The sequence below is a fragment of the Oryx dammah genome, unplaced genomic scaffold (genome assembly GCF_014754425.2).
Source record: "Oryx dammah isolate SB20612 unplaced genomic scaffold, SCBI_Odam_1.1 HiC_scaffold_5, whole genome shotgun sequence".
NCBI classification, from domain to species: domain Eukaryota; kingdom Metazoa; phylum Chordata; class Mammalia; order Artiodactyla; family Bovidae; genus Oryx; species Oryx dammah.
The window spans coordinates 84,041,310-84,056,314 of NW_024070189.1; the positions used below are offsets into that span (position 1 = coordinate 84,041,310).

The following is a 15,005-nucleotide window of genomic DNA, read 5'->3' on the forward strand; positions in this document are numbered from 1 at the left end:
GGTAAGCAGATAAGCTAGAGGCTATAGGAATAGTCAAAAAGAAAAATAATGGTGGCTTGGATTGGGGGTTGTTGAAATTGATGGTGAGAAGGGGTTGAAATATGGAAAAAACTTTGAGTCCAATCAACAAGATTTAGATGGATTCAACTTGCAGCTTGAAAAAAAGGCATCAAGAATGACTCCAATTATAAAAATAGAGTTACAATTTGTCAAGACAGAACTGCTTCTAGAAGACCCAGATTTAAGCTGAAAGACAGAAATTTGGTTTTAGACATGCTGTTTGATACGCCAATTAGGTACTCCAGTGGAGATACTATGCAGATAATTAGAAAGACAAGTCTGAAACTAGTGGAGAGATTAAGGCTAGAGAGAGAATTGTGAGAGTTAATGGAGAGGACATCTAAGCATGCATGTAAAACAGAGACACAAAAACATCCCAGGACCCCAAGACTGACCTGTGAGACATTTCCAACTTGATAGCAGGAGAAAGTGAAAGACTGAACAAAGGAAACTGAGGAAAGAGGCCAGGAAAGTGAAAGGAGAAAAAGAGAAGGCCAAAAGGAAAAACTTCTTGAGAGGGGATGTGTGATGAACTGTGTTAAATACTGTTAATAGATTAAGATGAGGAACAAGAATTGACCATTGGATTTTGCAGCAGAGAGAGAGGTCACTGCCCCTGTTGTGTCCATGAAATGTGAGGACAGAACTCAGATCCAAGCCAAAGATGAGGGACACTGGTACGGATTATGCAGAGCCATCAGATGGAAGCAGGGTAGTGCAGTGCCACCAGGGAAGTCCCATAATGCAGGAAAGATTAATCAAATATATTGTTCTATTATTATTCATCACTTCTATCAGAAAATAATAGTCTCTTCAAGCAGTCTAGAACAGCTGAAGATTGGTTTATGTTTACGAAGCTTGCAGAATATGTTCTAAATCCTGAAATATTCTTTGTATCTAACTAATTCATTTATGTTCCCATTTAATTTTAAATACGTGATTACATCAGGGGATTTTTATTCAGTTCTAAATTTAGAGATTTGGTTCCTACCAAGGGTCAATTTGCAGGCTAAACACTGATTAAAGCCATTTGACAGTCTTATTTTAAAAGTACATTCATAATATTTCTTATGTATATTTTACTATTTAGTTTATTTTTAAAACTTGAATTGTTTTTAATGAAAAAAGCAGATAAAATAATGTCTAAAATGTAAACATATTAAGTACATTTCTTTCTGAGCAGCTTTTGGCTGAGATACTCAAATCTTATAATGAATGAACACACATAATACATCGGCTTAGAAAAATATTGTGGGGTTTAGGTGTCCAACATAATAACTTGGAAATAAAATGTCTTTGTTTTTTTATTCATTAATAATTAACTATAAGAGTAAGAGGCCAAAAATCCCAGAAGTGTTTATGATGAAGCAAAAACTCAAGGTATCTTTGATGCCCAAGTGGCATACAGATTTAGTTTTCTGAGACATTAATTGACTAATGCTGAGTTTATTTCCTTTGCATAATAAAATGATTCTATCTCAGTTGGAAACTGTGGCTTAGCAAAAATATTTCTGCCTTACCAGATCCAATCCATATGCACCGCCCTCCACCCCCAACCAGGAATTCTGTGAGAAAAAAAGTAATGCCCTAGGCAGAAAATTTTCTAGTATGGAGAGCACAGCAAGGCTCAAATTTCACCAGCTGTACCTCATTGGGAAATTGAGTGCTGGCATTTCCAAAGGGAAGGTTTTCATTGAAACTTTGGACATCATCACTTCTCCTTCCTGTGACAAACAAGTACTTTAAGTATCCAGCTAAATACTGTTAGCATCAGATATAATATGGAAAATACTACTGTCTTTGGCAAACACTAAACTGAAAATTCATACTGAATAGATAACAAACAAAAACTGCCAATTTATTTGGCACTATGTAAAACTGTAACACCTCCCTAACTATTTGGAAATATATGTTTAGTTCACTTTGCAATCCCACGGACAGAGGAGCCTGGAAGGCTATGGTCCATAGGGTCTCAAGACTCAGACATGACCTAGCAACTCAACCACCACCAAAAGTGGATACTAGGTAAAAATGTGAAGTATGTCTATCTAGTCAGTGTAGCCTTAGACACTAGAAGCAGGAAAGAACTACTGAGATTGATTTTTTCTCTTACATAAACTGAAGAGTTGCTTATAGTAATGTTATAATAGATCTGACTATTTCATTTTATTTATGGCCTACTGCCTTTTATCAATAGAGAAGGAAATGGCACCCCACTCTAGTACTCTTGCCTGGAGAATCCCATGGACAGAGGAGCCTGGTAGGCTACAGTCCATGGGGTCGCGGAGAGTCAGACAGGACTGAGCGACTTCACTTCACTCACTTCATACTTTATCATTGGAGAAGAAATGGCAACCCACTCCAGTATTCTTGCCTGGAGAATCCCATGGACAGAGGAGCCTGGCGGGTCGTGGTCCATGGGGTCGCAGAGAGTCGGACACAACTGGAGTGACTGAGCACGCACACACGCCTTTATCAAGAACTGACCTTGTATGTTTTGAGATACATTGAAACATGTTAGTCCTGGAAGTTTTCAAATCTTTCTCTCTTAGAGATTTTCCAAAGCAAGAATTCTTTGGCATTCATAAAGTTATGATTGATAGAAGAAATTTTTAAAAAACCAACAAATTCTTTCTATTTGTTTAAAGTTTCAACTCTTCAAGTTCTTGTCCTGTTAACTGAGTCCAAATGTGATCACATTTTTGTTTATCATTGAAGGTTGTTTATAAAAAGTATGCAGTAAGGATTTGATTGTATTGCTGCCTAAGGCATTCCTGGGGAATGAATATAAATATGTGTGTGGTATGGAAACGCTTATAACTTATGGTATTATATATATATATATATATACTTACACAAAAAGAATGCTTCCTAGAATCTAACAAAATTTAAGAGTCTGTCTAGTTTATACTATCATGTTTTACTCCTACCTGGATAACAAGAGAAAACAACTGAAGTAACTCCTAAATTATTAGCTTCCTGTGATCATGTACTGCTTACCCACAGTAAGTCCTGGCATCTCTGCTTATCTTTGGAGTGAAACTGAAACATCAGCACCACGCACAGATCTTACCAATACAGATCAATCCTGTCGAGCTGAGTTTGCTGCCAGGAGAACATTCACAATTGAAAGATCCAAGGTTGTTCCTGCAGGCCCCATTGACACATGGGTTGCTTTCACATTCATTTATATCTACAATCCAGAAGGAAAAGATTCTGTTAGAGCTGCCATGTGTTTCTGGAAAATATTATTCCAACAAGCCACGCTATGCCAGAACGTCTGGTAAACTTGGCTCTTGTAATTTTAATATGGATCTATGAGGCATAAAGTGAATGGGGAATGGAGACGTGCATTTTACAGTGTGGATACACATGTGCACAGCTGGGGGACTCAGCAGGACTACAGGAATCAGCCAGTTTTGAAAGGGTTCAGTATCTTTACTGTTTCACTACAACTTTTCATAAATTGGATTAATTTTCTCTGGTAATGAGATATAATTTTCCTGTGGGAAATTCAAATTCTGATTCCATGAAAGCAACATATTCCTAGGTGCAATGAGTGCTGTGCACGAAGATGACTGTTTCTGTCATTGGTGATTCCATGAGGTTTTGGAAGAATTTAAAAAGCCTATGGTAGAGACAATACATCACAATCCTGGTTTTAATTCCAAACTCCTGGATACAAATCAGGAAATAAGGGATGAAACTTTAACACCAGGTATAGCCTTCTCTTCCAGCCCTTTCCATGTTTGGTTTGAGACATTTCAAAAAATATTTATTTATTTATTTGGCTCCACTGGGTCTTAAGTTCATGTTGCATGTGAGAACTTAGTTCCCCAACTTGGGATGGAACTCACATCCCCTGCATTGCAAGGCAATGAGTTCTTAACCACTGGACCACCAGGGCAGTTCTAGTGTGAGACATTTTAAAGCACAACTGATTGTGTTAAAAAAAAAAAAAAAAGAGGAAAAATAAACTTTTAATTGTATTAAATAGATTTTTACTATCATTGATTTGAGTCTGAAGTCAAATTGCATATCATAATCTAAACAATTCCTGTCGATGGTCAGAAGTATGATGGAATTAAGAGTAAGCCTATATTCTCAAGTAGTGACTAAACAAGATGTTAAGCCAATAAAGTTAAATAGTTTAACACAAGTTAATTAAAAATAAATACAAGATTTAGCTAAACTACTAAAAACAATATCAAAGACTGACTTTCAGTATAAATTAAACCACTCAATTTAAGGAAAAGATACTCAGATTTCTTTCTATAAGTAATTATCTGAAACAGGTCAACGTACTTTAAGACACCCTTTTGTTGAATACTACCGTTTTTGAATTCACCATAGTATTTATTATTTTTTTCTAAATACCTCTTTGAATTAAACAGGAATATTATACTGAGGAAAACATGCAAATAACTAGAAGATCATAACGTTTACTCTTGAACATCTCAAGTCAAATATAAACTAAATTGGTTCTGAAAAGGAAGGGCTCATTGCTAATTTTCAAGTCTGTAGACTTGAAATGCAAACTTAAAAATCCATGTGGAAAACAGTTATGTTTCCTCTTTGCTGTTTCAAAACTACCAAATAAATACCCAGGTATTTAATGGATTCTTGAAGTAGAAATTGTTTTTAAGAAATATAAATGCATCTTTCTTTCAGGTCCTTCGTAGCAAGAAAGCCTCCTAAAAATATAAGAGCAGGTTTTGCAAATACAGCACAGATTTGGAATGAAAACATCTACTCCAGAGTACTAAATTAAAAAAAAAAAAAACACAATGTAAAAACAAATCGGATAGCCAAAAAAGAAGCAGATACTTAATCTGAAGACAGACTATATATCATCTATTAATTTAATCTGTTAAGAACCTCCCCCAAAGGAAAAATGTCAATTTCATCAATGTGCAAAATCCTGACTTTATATTAAGCAATTATGAACTCAAAAGCCATAAACACATGCAATGACAGCTACAGATATCAACTGTTTAATTTTTCTTTAAATACATTGTTTTTATGTTATAAATGTCATGGAACCAGGAACTGAAACAGTTCACTGTACATTCCTGGAAATAAACTTCAAAGCACATCTGGTTTACATTTAACTAGTTATGTCACTGGAAACACAATCTAAACCACAGCGCTTGCTGTAAAAATTTTAACTTTCACAGACTCTCAGAGCTCAAACAAAAAAGGTAAAACAAATTTTTGTAACTTTGGTTTGAATTATCAGAGAAACTTGATTACTGCTTTTTAATACATACTTAAAATAGACTGTTGAAAACATGAATGACAAGTAAAATTAGTGCATATAGCAAATATATAGAGAGAAAGCTAGAATTGACAATGAATTGGCTAATAACTCCCTGCCTAGTCTTTGGAAATTAGTTTAGAAAGAATAGCATGCAGAGAACTGCTTCAGGCACACAAATTTATTGTGTGAATGCAAAGCTGGAAATAAGGAGGACACCCAGGGGAAAAAGATTTCCATGGCCTTCAGGTCTATTTCTTTTTTGCAAAACACTTAATAAAATGCAAATAACTTAATAGTGGGATGAAAGCGTAGAAATAACACTTATCTGGTTAAGTTTTTCACAGTAAATCATTTTTATTTCCACCAATGTCATAAGGCTAGAACCCAAATATTTCTCTATCATTTCTCTTTTATTTACATAACATGAACTTCTTTCTTATAAATGTCAGATATAAAACATATTTCATATTAAAGAAAAGGCTAGTTTATCAGGGACAATTATTCTTTGGCAAAACAAATAAAGACCATGCTTTTAAACCATCACTGCTTCTTGATTTGGTATTACTATGCATTAATACTTATGTAATCATCTAATGTCATACTGGTGCTTCCCTGGTAGCTCAGCTGGTAAAGAATCCACCTGCAATGCAGGAGACCCCGGTTTGATTCCTGGGTTGGGAAAATCCCCTGAAGAAGGGATAGGCTACCCACTCCAGTATTCTTGGGCTTCCCTGGTAGCTCAGATGGTAAAGAATCTGCCTGCAGAGTGGGAGACTTGGGTTTGATCCCTGGTTTGGGAAGATTCCCCTGAAGGAGGGCATGGCAACCCACTGCAGTATTCTTACCTGGAAAATCCCCATGGACAGAGAAGCCTGCAGGGCTACAGTCCGTGGGGTCACAAAGAATCAGACGCAACTGAGCGATTAAACATAGCAATGCCATACTATTAAACACCACTCTTCACTTTCACCTAAGTGGGTGAATCCCTTTTATTTATGCTTTGATATTTCACCTCTTAGTATGCTTCAAGTTCATTTTACTTGTCAAAATGGAAGCAATATGCTATAAATATTGACAATCTGTTATTCAAACCAAACTGACCAAACTGAATCAGACACCATCCATATAGCTCCCTGTTGTGTCTCCCCTACAATGGCATAAAAGGGTACTGTCACTGGACAGGGAAACCAGTTCTCATAGTCATCAGCTTCTCAGTTAAATGAAGATGATATCCTAAGTTATTATTGCTTTCAGAGCTTCCTAACATTTAACAATAGACAACCCCAATAGGCAATAGATAAAACTGGAAAAGGGCAGTCGGAAGGAGGTGTAGAAAGTCAGGAATAAAAACAAAAGGAAACACAATTGTTGAAATCCCTTCTCCTACCCTCCCCAAAAACTCACAGAGTAAACTCATGGCGTGGAATTTTTTTCTTTTACAAAATGCATTTCTCATGGCAATTCTGAAGGATAAAAGGTGTTGAGGGGATGGGGCCCACATTCAGTCACGTCCTACTCTTTGCAAACCTTTGGACTGCAGCCTGCCAGGCCCCTCTGTCCATAGGATTTTTTAGGCTAACATACTGGAGTGGTTTGCCATTTCCTTCTCCAGGGGATCTTCCTGACCCAGGAATAACCTGTATTTCCTGCATCTCGGGTATTGCAGGCAGATTCTTTACCCCTAAGCCATTGGAGAAGCCCAAGGAGAGTGGCTATGGGTGCTAAAAGATAAAAACTCTGGATGCATACACTTGGGAAGCCTGGACTAATGAAAAAAGATACTAAGACAAAAAAAATACTAACAGATGTCTCTGTTCATCTATGGACAAGATGAATGAATCTTCAAGTACTTTAGTCAGGAATGGAAAGTATGCTTCTCTTTGAGGAGCTCCTGAAAAAGGTGTGGACAGGAGGGGAACTCAACAGTTATCCGAACTAAGTTTAGAAAAACTGCATTTTATACTGAGGTTTTCATTTTTCTTTCCTTTTTTTCTCTCTTCAGGCTAATTACTGTTTTTCACTGGTCCCTCAAATTCAATCCAAACTCAGAATTGCACTTTGTAATTGCATTTCATTGACTTCAGCTGAGTCGTCTGTATTTAGGCATCTTGTTTGAGTCCTAATTTGTTTCTGTTGATAAGAATGCTTTGAAGTTAAACAATAAGAAAAAAAGAATGTTAACAACTTTTTGCATAATATTACTATTGCAGTTTCTTTGACTATGAAGTTACCAGGAAACAAATACTTTAATAGATAAAAAAGGGCTATTCCAAATAACTAAAGATGAAATCTTTTTTTTTTTTTTTTAAGTTACTATTCAGAAGTAGTTAGTGGATTTGAGAATGTCATGGGATACTTCTGTAGGCCCACACAGTGCAACTGAAAAGGAACAATGACCAGTAGTCATACAGCAAATTATCCTGAAATACACAGTACTTTGATCAAGGAACAGGAATATAATTGAAGATACTCATAGCTTAGCTAGTATCTCACTGAAAATGGGGCCTTTCTGAAGCATTTAACATATTCATATAACTTCCACTGCAGAAAAATGAGCTTAAAAGAAAAGGAAGGTTTTTTAAACAGCAAGTCATGATCCTTAAATCCAAGTCATAACTTAAATTTTCAAAGGGAAAGGACAATTTTCTTGGACTATAAATTTCATTTAGGTGACCATTTTTACTCAGGCCTCAAGTACAGGTTGGCCTATTTTCTGGGCCAACCTCTGAGGTCTATCAATCATTTCATAAATAAAATGCCTAAGAGGTGACTTTGTTGTGAGTTCAGGTTCTCCTAGGCTAATGTGTTACATTGGTTTTAAAAAGGGAAAACCAAACAAAAATCTGACATTTTATCAGCAAGTGAAACAAACTGGCTTCTTTCACTTATTTTCATCAACTTCAAAATGTGTGTTGATATTTCTTCTCTATGGGACAAAACTGATGGTATTTATAAACTGGGCTAGATACATGCTATTTCTAAAACTGGCAGATTAGCTGAGATTGTAAAATTTGAAACATATTCAAACAACATTCTTTTTGCTCTATTGCTTCATAATGTATTTGAGGTTCATGCATATTAAGATGCTTACTACTCACAATGAAGAAAAGTGGCTCTCACCTTCACACGTCTCTGTCTCAGTCCTGAACACATAGCCAGGTGGGCAGGTGCAGCTGTAGCTCCCAGGTGTGTTTCGGCACAGACCATTGTCACACAGCAGTCTGTTTACTAGGCACTCATCAATGTCTGGAAGCCACCGTGAGAAGACAGGAGACACACGTAGTGAAACGAACAGTACAGTGTTCAAAATGTTTTAATTTTGTTATTTGTTTTTCTTCCTCATCCCATACCTTACTCTGTCTCTTTGTACCCAAAGCACATTCCTTGGCCCTAAGCAAAATACATTTTACTCAAATGGAACAATCTTGTGCTTACTTTTCAGATGTTCTAAAGTCCTTGGGATGTGTGTCAATGCTTTGGAAAAGGCACATTACTACTTTGTTCTTCATTTACTTGTTGACCTGCAGTAGTATTACATTTTAAGCTTCATCATAGTCTCCCCCAAGATTATACACTTTATCAAGAGGCCAAATCACAATTTATCCATCGATACATGCTGTGGGTTGAAATGTGTCTCTCAAAAAATATTTTGAATCCCTAACCCCCAGTACCTCAGAATGTGACCTAATTTAGAAACAGGATTATTAAGTAGAGTAATCAAACTAAAATAAGATCCTTTGGGTAGGTTGTATTCCTGTATAGGTATGGACACCAACGACTGCAATAAAGGGGAAATTATGACCCAGGGACAGACACATACAGAGCGAAGCTGATGTGAAGATGCACAGGGGAAAGACAGACATGTGGCTAGAGTGACACATCTAAAAACTGAGCCATGCTCAAGACTGCCTGCAAACACCTGAGCCTGGAAGAGGAAAAGAAGGATTCTCCCACCGAGCCCTTCTCCCCTAGAAGAGGAAAGGAAGGATTCTCCCCTAGAGAGAGCATGGTCCCACTGACACCTCGATTTTGGACTTTCGACTCCCAAACTATAACATCGATTCCCATTGTTTTAAGTAACCCCATTTGGGGTACTCTGTTAGGGCAGACCTAAGCAAACTAAAATAGAAATTTGGTTTTTTTATTTTCAAAATCTAGTTTTAATTTTATTAAAATTATGTATGTACCTACTTTAAAGAGTTGAGCATTGCCATGAACTGTGTTCAGTGTGTGAATGTTCATTGAATTTCCTTGTTTTCAGTAGGGTACCCATGAGCTCAGCTGTACTTAGATGCTATGCTGGAAGTGACTTTGCTTTTAGGGAATAAAAACCAGGTGGTTTGCATAGGTTTATAAGTGTCCAACAATCTCTGGCTGGGGCCCTTGCCAGCAGGTATCAAAATCTATTGTAAGTGCATGATATTTAATATAAATTTATACATCCATTATATGCGTATCTTCAACCCAAGGTGAGATGGATATATAGTAACATATATCAGTAATAAAATTCAAAACCATAAACATGGAAAAATATATTTCTTTCTAATCATAATCATCAAGACTTGTATTTGAGTCATTAGTGGTAGATGTAAAAATTATTATATATAATGAAGGATCGATTAACATTCATTTTGTAAAAGTGGACTCAAGTGCTCTGCCGGAAAAATCTAGATTTTTCATAAATTCTTGAATATAAGAATTATGTACTTGAGGTTTTTCAAACATTTCCTTATAAATTTACAAAAGGAAATATCCATCTCATTTATCATATTTGGATATGTTGCAGCAATTGACTGTTTCTTTCCAAGTCAACCTGTAATATTTAACTTTCTTAATGTAGTATATTATCCATACATACCACCTTGTTAATTTTTGAATCCCATTTCCTAGTAAATTATTATAAGATTAAGATAGATGCAGATAAAACAGGCCAGTAATTGAGTATGTGTCCATTCATCTGGGGAAAAAACCTAATTTAAATATTAATACTAAATTGTGCACTAAAAAGTCTGTTACTATTTAACAGTATTTGATTCCAATATTTTTATATCCGTATACTAAAAAGGAAACAAGAGAAACTGTAAGACCTCTAGTTTTACTCACTTATTTATAGTTTGATTCCTATGATCCATGGGATTAAACTACACAAAAGGCTCCTGCATAATAAAACCAATAACTTACCAATACAATTTCTTCCAGAGGCATCTGGTTCATAGCCACTGTTGCAATTACACCGGTAACTACCACGTAGATTTTCACAAATTCCATTGGCACATATATCAGGATCCAGAGCACACTCATTGATATCTGCATTAAATGTTCAAAGTTTAATGCTCACAGTCACTCACGGTCTGTTGAAACATGTATGTCCAGTAAAGATCACTCAAAACCCATAGTGTTTAACCCTGCAACCCTCCAATTGGCTGATATTCAGAAAGAGAAAAGAAATGAAAATGAGGAGTGAGAACAAAATCAAGAGGTATGGGACACTTCCCTGGTAAAAATGAAAAGTGAAGGGAACTGGCAGAAACTCAAAGAATTAAGCCATGTAATGTGCTGGCATTTATGATAAAATTAATAAAGAAATTTATAGGCTGTTGGCTCAAAACCCAAAGGAAAACTCAACTTGATAGGTACTATAACCATCTAATTAAAAGGCAAAGATTTATTAGGATTTCTATATAATTTTATGGTTCCAAAGGCATGGAATATTTCTATTTTATTATCATTTTTTATAGTTAACTAAGCAATATGATACTTAGTAAATGTTTCTCCTTGTTGATAAACTGAAATTGATGGAGAGGTCAGTTCAAATGTGGATGTTTGAGAACACAATGTTTTACAAGCCATGAATAGGACTACTCTCTGTCATGACAGGAAGTGGGACTTTAGGAATGAAGTGCTTATATGAGAAGCCACTAAGTTCCAATGGGGCAGCTGGCTCTGCTGTGGGGGCAATGATGAAAGGGAATAAAAAATGGTGTACAAAATTTTGACCACTATGCTCAAATTTTAACAGTAACTATTGTTTTCTAGAATTTAGGAAGCCTTAAATACTCCAGAAATGTCAGTCTTTTGGTTTTTGAGAGAAGCAGCTTTGTAAAAGTTTGCTTTTTCACTCTTGTTTCTGATGTTCTTTGCAAAGATGTGATGTTTACTGTCCATTAATCTATAATTTGTCTAAAGTCTCATCAAATATGAAAGTAGAGGAATATTTATGCAAACTAAAGGTGAACAGCACCCTACCGTTTTATTTAAAACAACAAAGGATACTATATTAACATATAAAATAACTTTAAAAGTATAAACACATATGTACTTAATATTCAAATTCCATATTGGAATTTTGTTTATCATAGTGCTAAATTTAAAAGAAGAAAACTTCATTGAAACTTTGTACTTCTATAGATGGATAGAAACATTTTAGTATATTCCCAGCCATAAATAGTCAATTTATTTTTAGGGCAGTATGTCTCAAATATCTCTTAAAGATCCATATCAAATACCTCTTACAGATTATTTTTGTTTAAACTATGTCAGTGCAATTATTTTACATTTTTTCTTCAAACTGACTCCCTTTTTTTTTTAACCAACTGCAGCTTCTTCTTAAGCAAGGTATCCATAAAATCATGGCTGTAATTTGTTAGTGACATTTTTAATACCACATATTTAACAGATAATTATTTATCTACTAAGCATAACAATGAACATCTACATACTGCTTAATATCATCTAGCTTTTAACCACTCTTCTAGAAGAAAATTTATCTTACTACATTACATGGACATATTTTATAATATAAATATATCATATCTATAATATAATAATAATAAAGATATGCTTATTATAAGATTGAGAATTGAATAGTTACCTCTTCCATCCACAGTGATACCTACTCCACTACTACAAAGGCCATGGAATTCAGCTGTAAGATAAAAACACACAGAGAAATCAAAAGCTCTAAATTATATCATACACAAGTCACTTTCATAACTCCAAAACTATCATTTAAAAGAATTATCTGAAATAACTTAAAATTGAAAACAAATCACAATTTTCTAGCACATAATTATTTTAAGAGTTCCAAAATCAGAGATAAGCATAAAAAAGTAAAAAAAGCAAACGTGATTATCACCTTAAATATCATTAATATATTGATAAATATTACAAATATTTTCTATTTATGGAAACTTAAAAAAAAATCTGAATTGTATTATAGAGATTGGTTTTAAGCTTTTTTTTCTTCTCTCAATAATAACAGGAAACATATATAATAAGTAGCATTTACTATGTAATATGCCTGACACTGTTTTAGCATTTTGAATCTAATAATTTATTTAATCCTCCCAAGACCACTAACTAGATACTGTTTTTTCCCTCTTTTATAGCCAAGAAAGTTGGAATAGAGATGGGAAGTAACATGCTCAGATCACAGAGGTTATAAGTGGGGGAGTAGGCTTAGGCCCCCTCTGTATTCTAAAACAGACATTTCACATAATAGCCCATTTAATAGATTAATATTTTTTCTCAGTTATGTGATGTATTGCACTCATTCAATCTCTTAATGATGAAATTAGGTTTGTTCAACTTTTGGCAATTACTGATATAATAAATAATACAAATTTCAAAATATCACTAGGTTAATATCTTAGAAGTAAAACTGCTCAAAGTTTGTTTCTTTTTGATAGTGTTCCTCTCCCAAAATATCCCAGGTTACATTTTCAGCAGTAGTGTAAGAGAATACCCATATTGGTATAACCTTCCCAACAGTGGGGAGAATCAATCATTTTTACCAATCTATAAAACAAAAATGACACTTTAAAAAATTTTCTTTTAATTTTAAACAGATTAGGCATCTTTTTATGTGGCACTCTATCATTTGCACTTCTGCTTTGTGAAGTTTTGTGCACATTGTACTTTTTTCTATAGAGGATTTCAACTTTGCCTATTGATTAATGTAAATTCCTTATAAATTAAGGAAAATATTTTTCTAATTCATACATGTATTTTAGTCTTTGGGGTCTGTTTTGAGAGTCCTTTATCATTACAAGATAACAAAAAGTTTGCATCTTCTACAAAAAAGTTATTTTGCAACATTTAATATAGGGAGCTACCTTCATATTTTTTCCAATATTTATCAACAATATTCATTACTTTTAGTTCAATTTGTTCTTACTGATCTAAATGTCACCTTTATTGTATTCTATAATCCCATTTATACTTACAATTGTTCCTAGACTCATTTTATTAGTTCACTGATCCTTTTATCTAGTCTAGCTATCAATTTTTATACTTCTTTTATAATATGCATAATTCACTTAGATACATTAAGATACTTCATTACTCCTTTCTCAAATAATATGCATATTCTTTCATAATAAGCATAATTCACTTAGATATATTAAGATACTTCATTAACTCCTTTTTTAAAAAAATGTCATACTCAGTAATTCTTCCACAGGGATGCTAAACTGACTTTCTAAGGTCTGAACAGTCCATTTAGTATTTTTTAACAGAATTACCAGCCACTTCCTTTGCTAGAATGCATTTCTTCCATTTTCTACCTAGGAAATTCTATTTTTTTTTTTTTTTTTTTGAGACCAAAGTAAGTATACATCCTGCTTTGCAGTCTTTCCCAGTCTCCCCAGGAACTGCTCCTTCCTCTGTGCTCTCCTGGCTCCTTAGGTTTCTTTTCAAGGCAGCAATCATACTAAATTATAATTTATATATTTGCCTACCTATATTTTCAACTCTTCTTGACTTTAAAGGGAAAAAAAAAAAGAGAGACTGAGTTTGAGTCCCTGCTGTACTTATATCTATTCAATACAGTTTTCATAAAAATATGAATAACCAGTCACAGAATAGTCAAATTAAACCATTTAATGTGCCTGTAACATATGGTAACATTCAGAAAGAAATTTATTACTTTTTGGAACTACTGATAGATTCCTCATAGACCAAACTTCTATAGACTGCATCCTAATACCATTCTGCACGAAAATTAAAAATAAATAAAATCAGGTTCTCATGAACTTATCATAACCTTGAAAATGGTAAGTAAATTTTATGCTATTTATCTTCAGAATGATGAGAGATGAAAGACTTTGAGGCTAGCATATTCACATCAAGAATCTGGTTTAACGGTCATAATTGGATCAAAAGATAAATTTTCCTATTCACTATGTGTTCTCTTTCCCTAGAGATCATAAGTAAATATAAGCCAGATCTTACTATATGCCTCACATATCAACACAGATTTGGATTTCTTTCCTTTCATTAAAGATAGACAAAACACTTCAGAGTTGAGGTACTCTTTGACCCACTATCTAATGTTAGCTTAGATAGATTCCTTTTCAGGTAAGGAACTGGCAAAGGTGTCTACCTGAGTTTTTAGCAGGGCATGGCTGGCAGGGCTCTCCAAAACCATAGTCTGGATTGGCACAGCAGCATTCAGACTTGGTCACGGCGCCAGGAAAGGGCCGCACACACACTCCCTTTTTGATCCCACCGTAGCATGTACTACGCATGTGCGTGTCTGAGGAGAAAACGACGACTTGAGATAGTGATACAGAGACAAAGAGATTTCAAAACAGAAGGCTTCTTGTAACTTAAGTGGCCAGTACATGGGAAGCTCTGGGTAGCATCTGCCACGTCTCTCTTTCTTTGTATCTTCAGCATCTCATAG

General features: G+C 34.7%; 1 protein-coding gene across 1 annotated transcript in view; it reads right to left on the reverse strand.

The window, feature by feature from the left end:
• The window catches only part of FBN2 (fibrillin 2), a 226,740-nt gene that overhangs the window by 75,792 nt on the left and 135,943 nt on the right, over nt 1-15,005 (reverse strand). The window contains exons 16-20 of the mRNA XM_040241764.1: nt 14,703-14,855; nt 12,192-12,245; nt 10,502-10,627; nt 8,441-8,566; nt 3,134-3,253 (exon numbers count right to left, since the gene is read on the reverse strand). Coding sequence (XP_040097698.1) covers nt 3,134-3,253; nt 8,441-8,566; nt 10,502-10,627; nt 12,192-12,245; nt 14,703-14,855 — 579 coding nt within the window. The remainder of the gene's footprint in view (nt 1-3,133; nt 3,254-8,440; nt 8,567-10,501; nt 10,628-12,191; nt 12,246-14,702; nt 14,856-15,005) is intronic.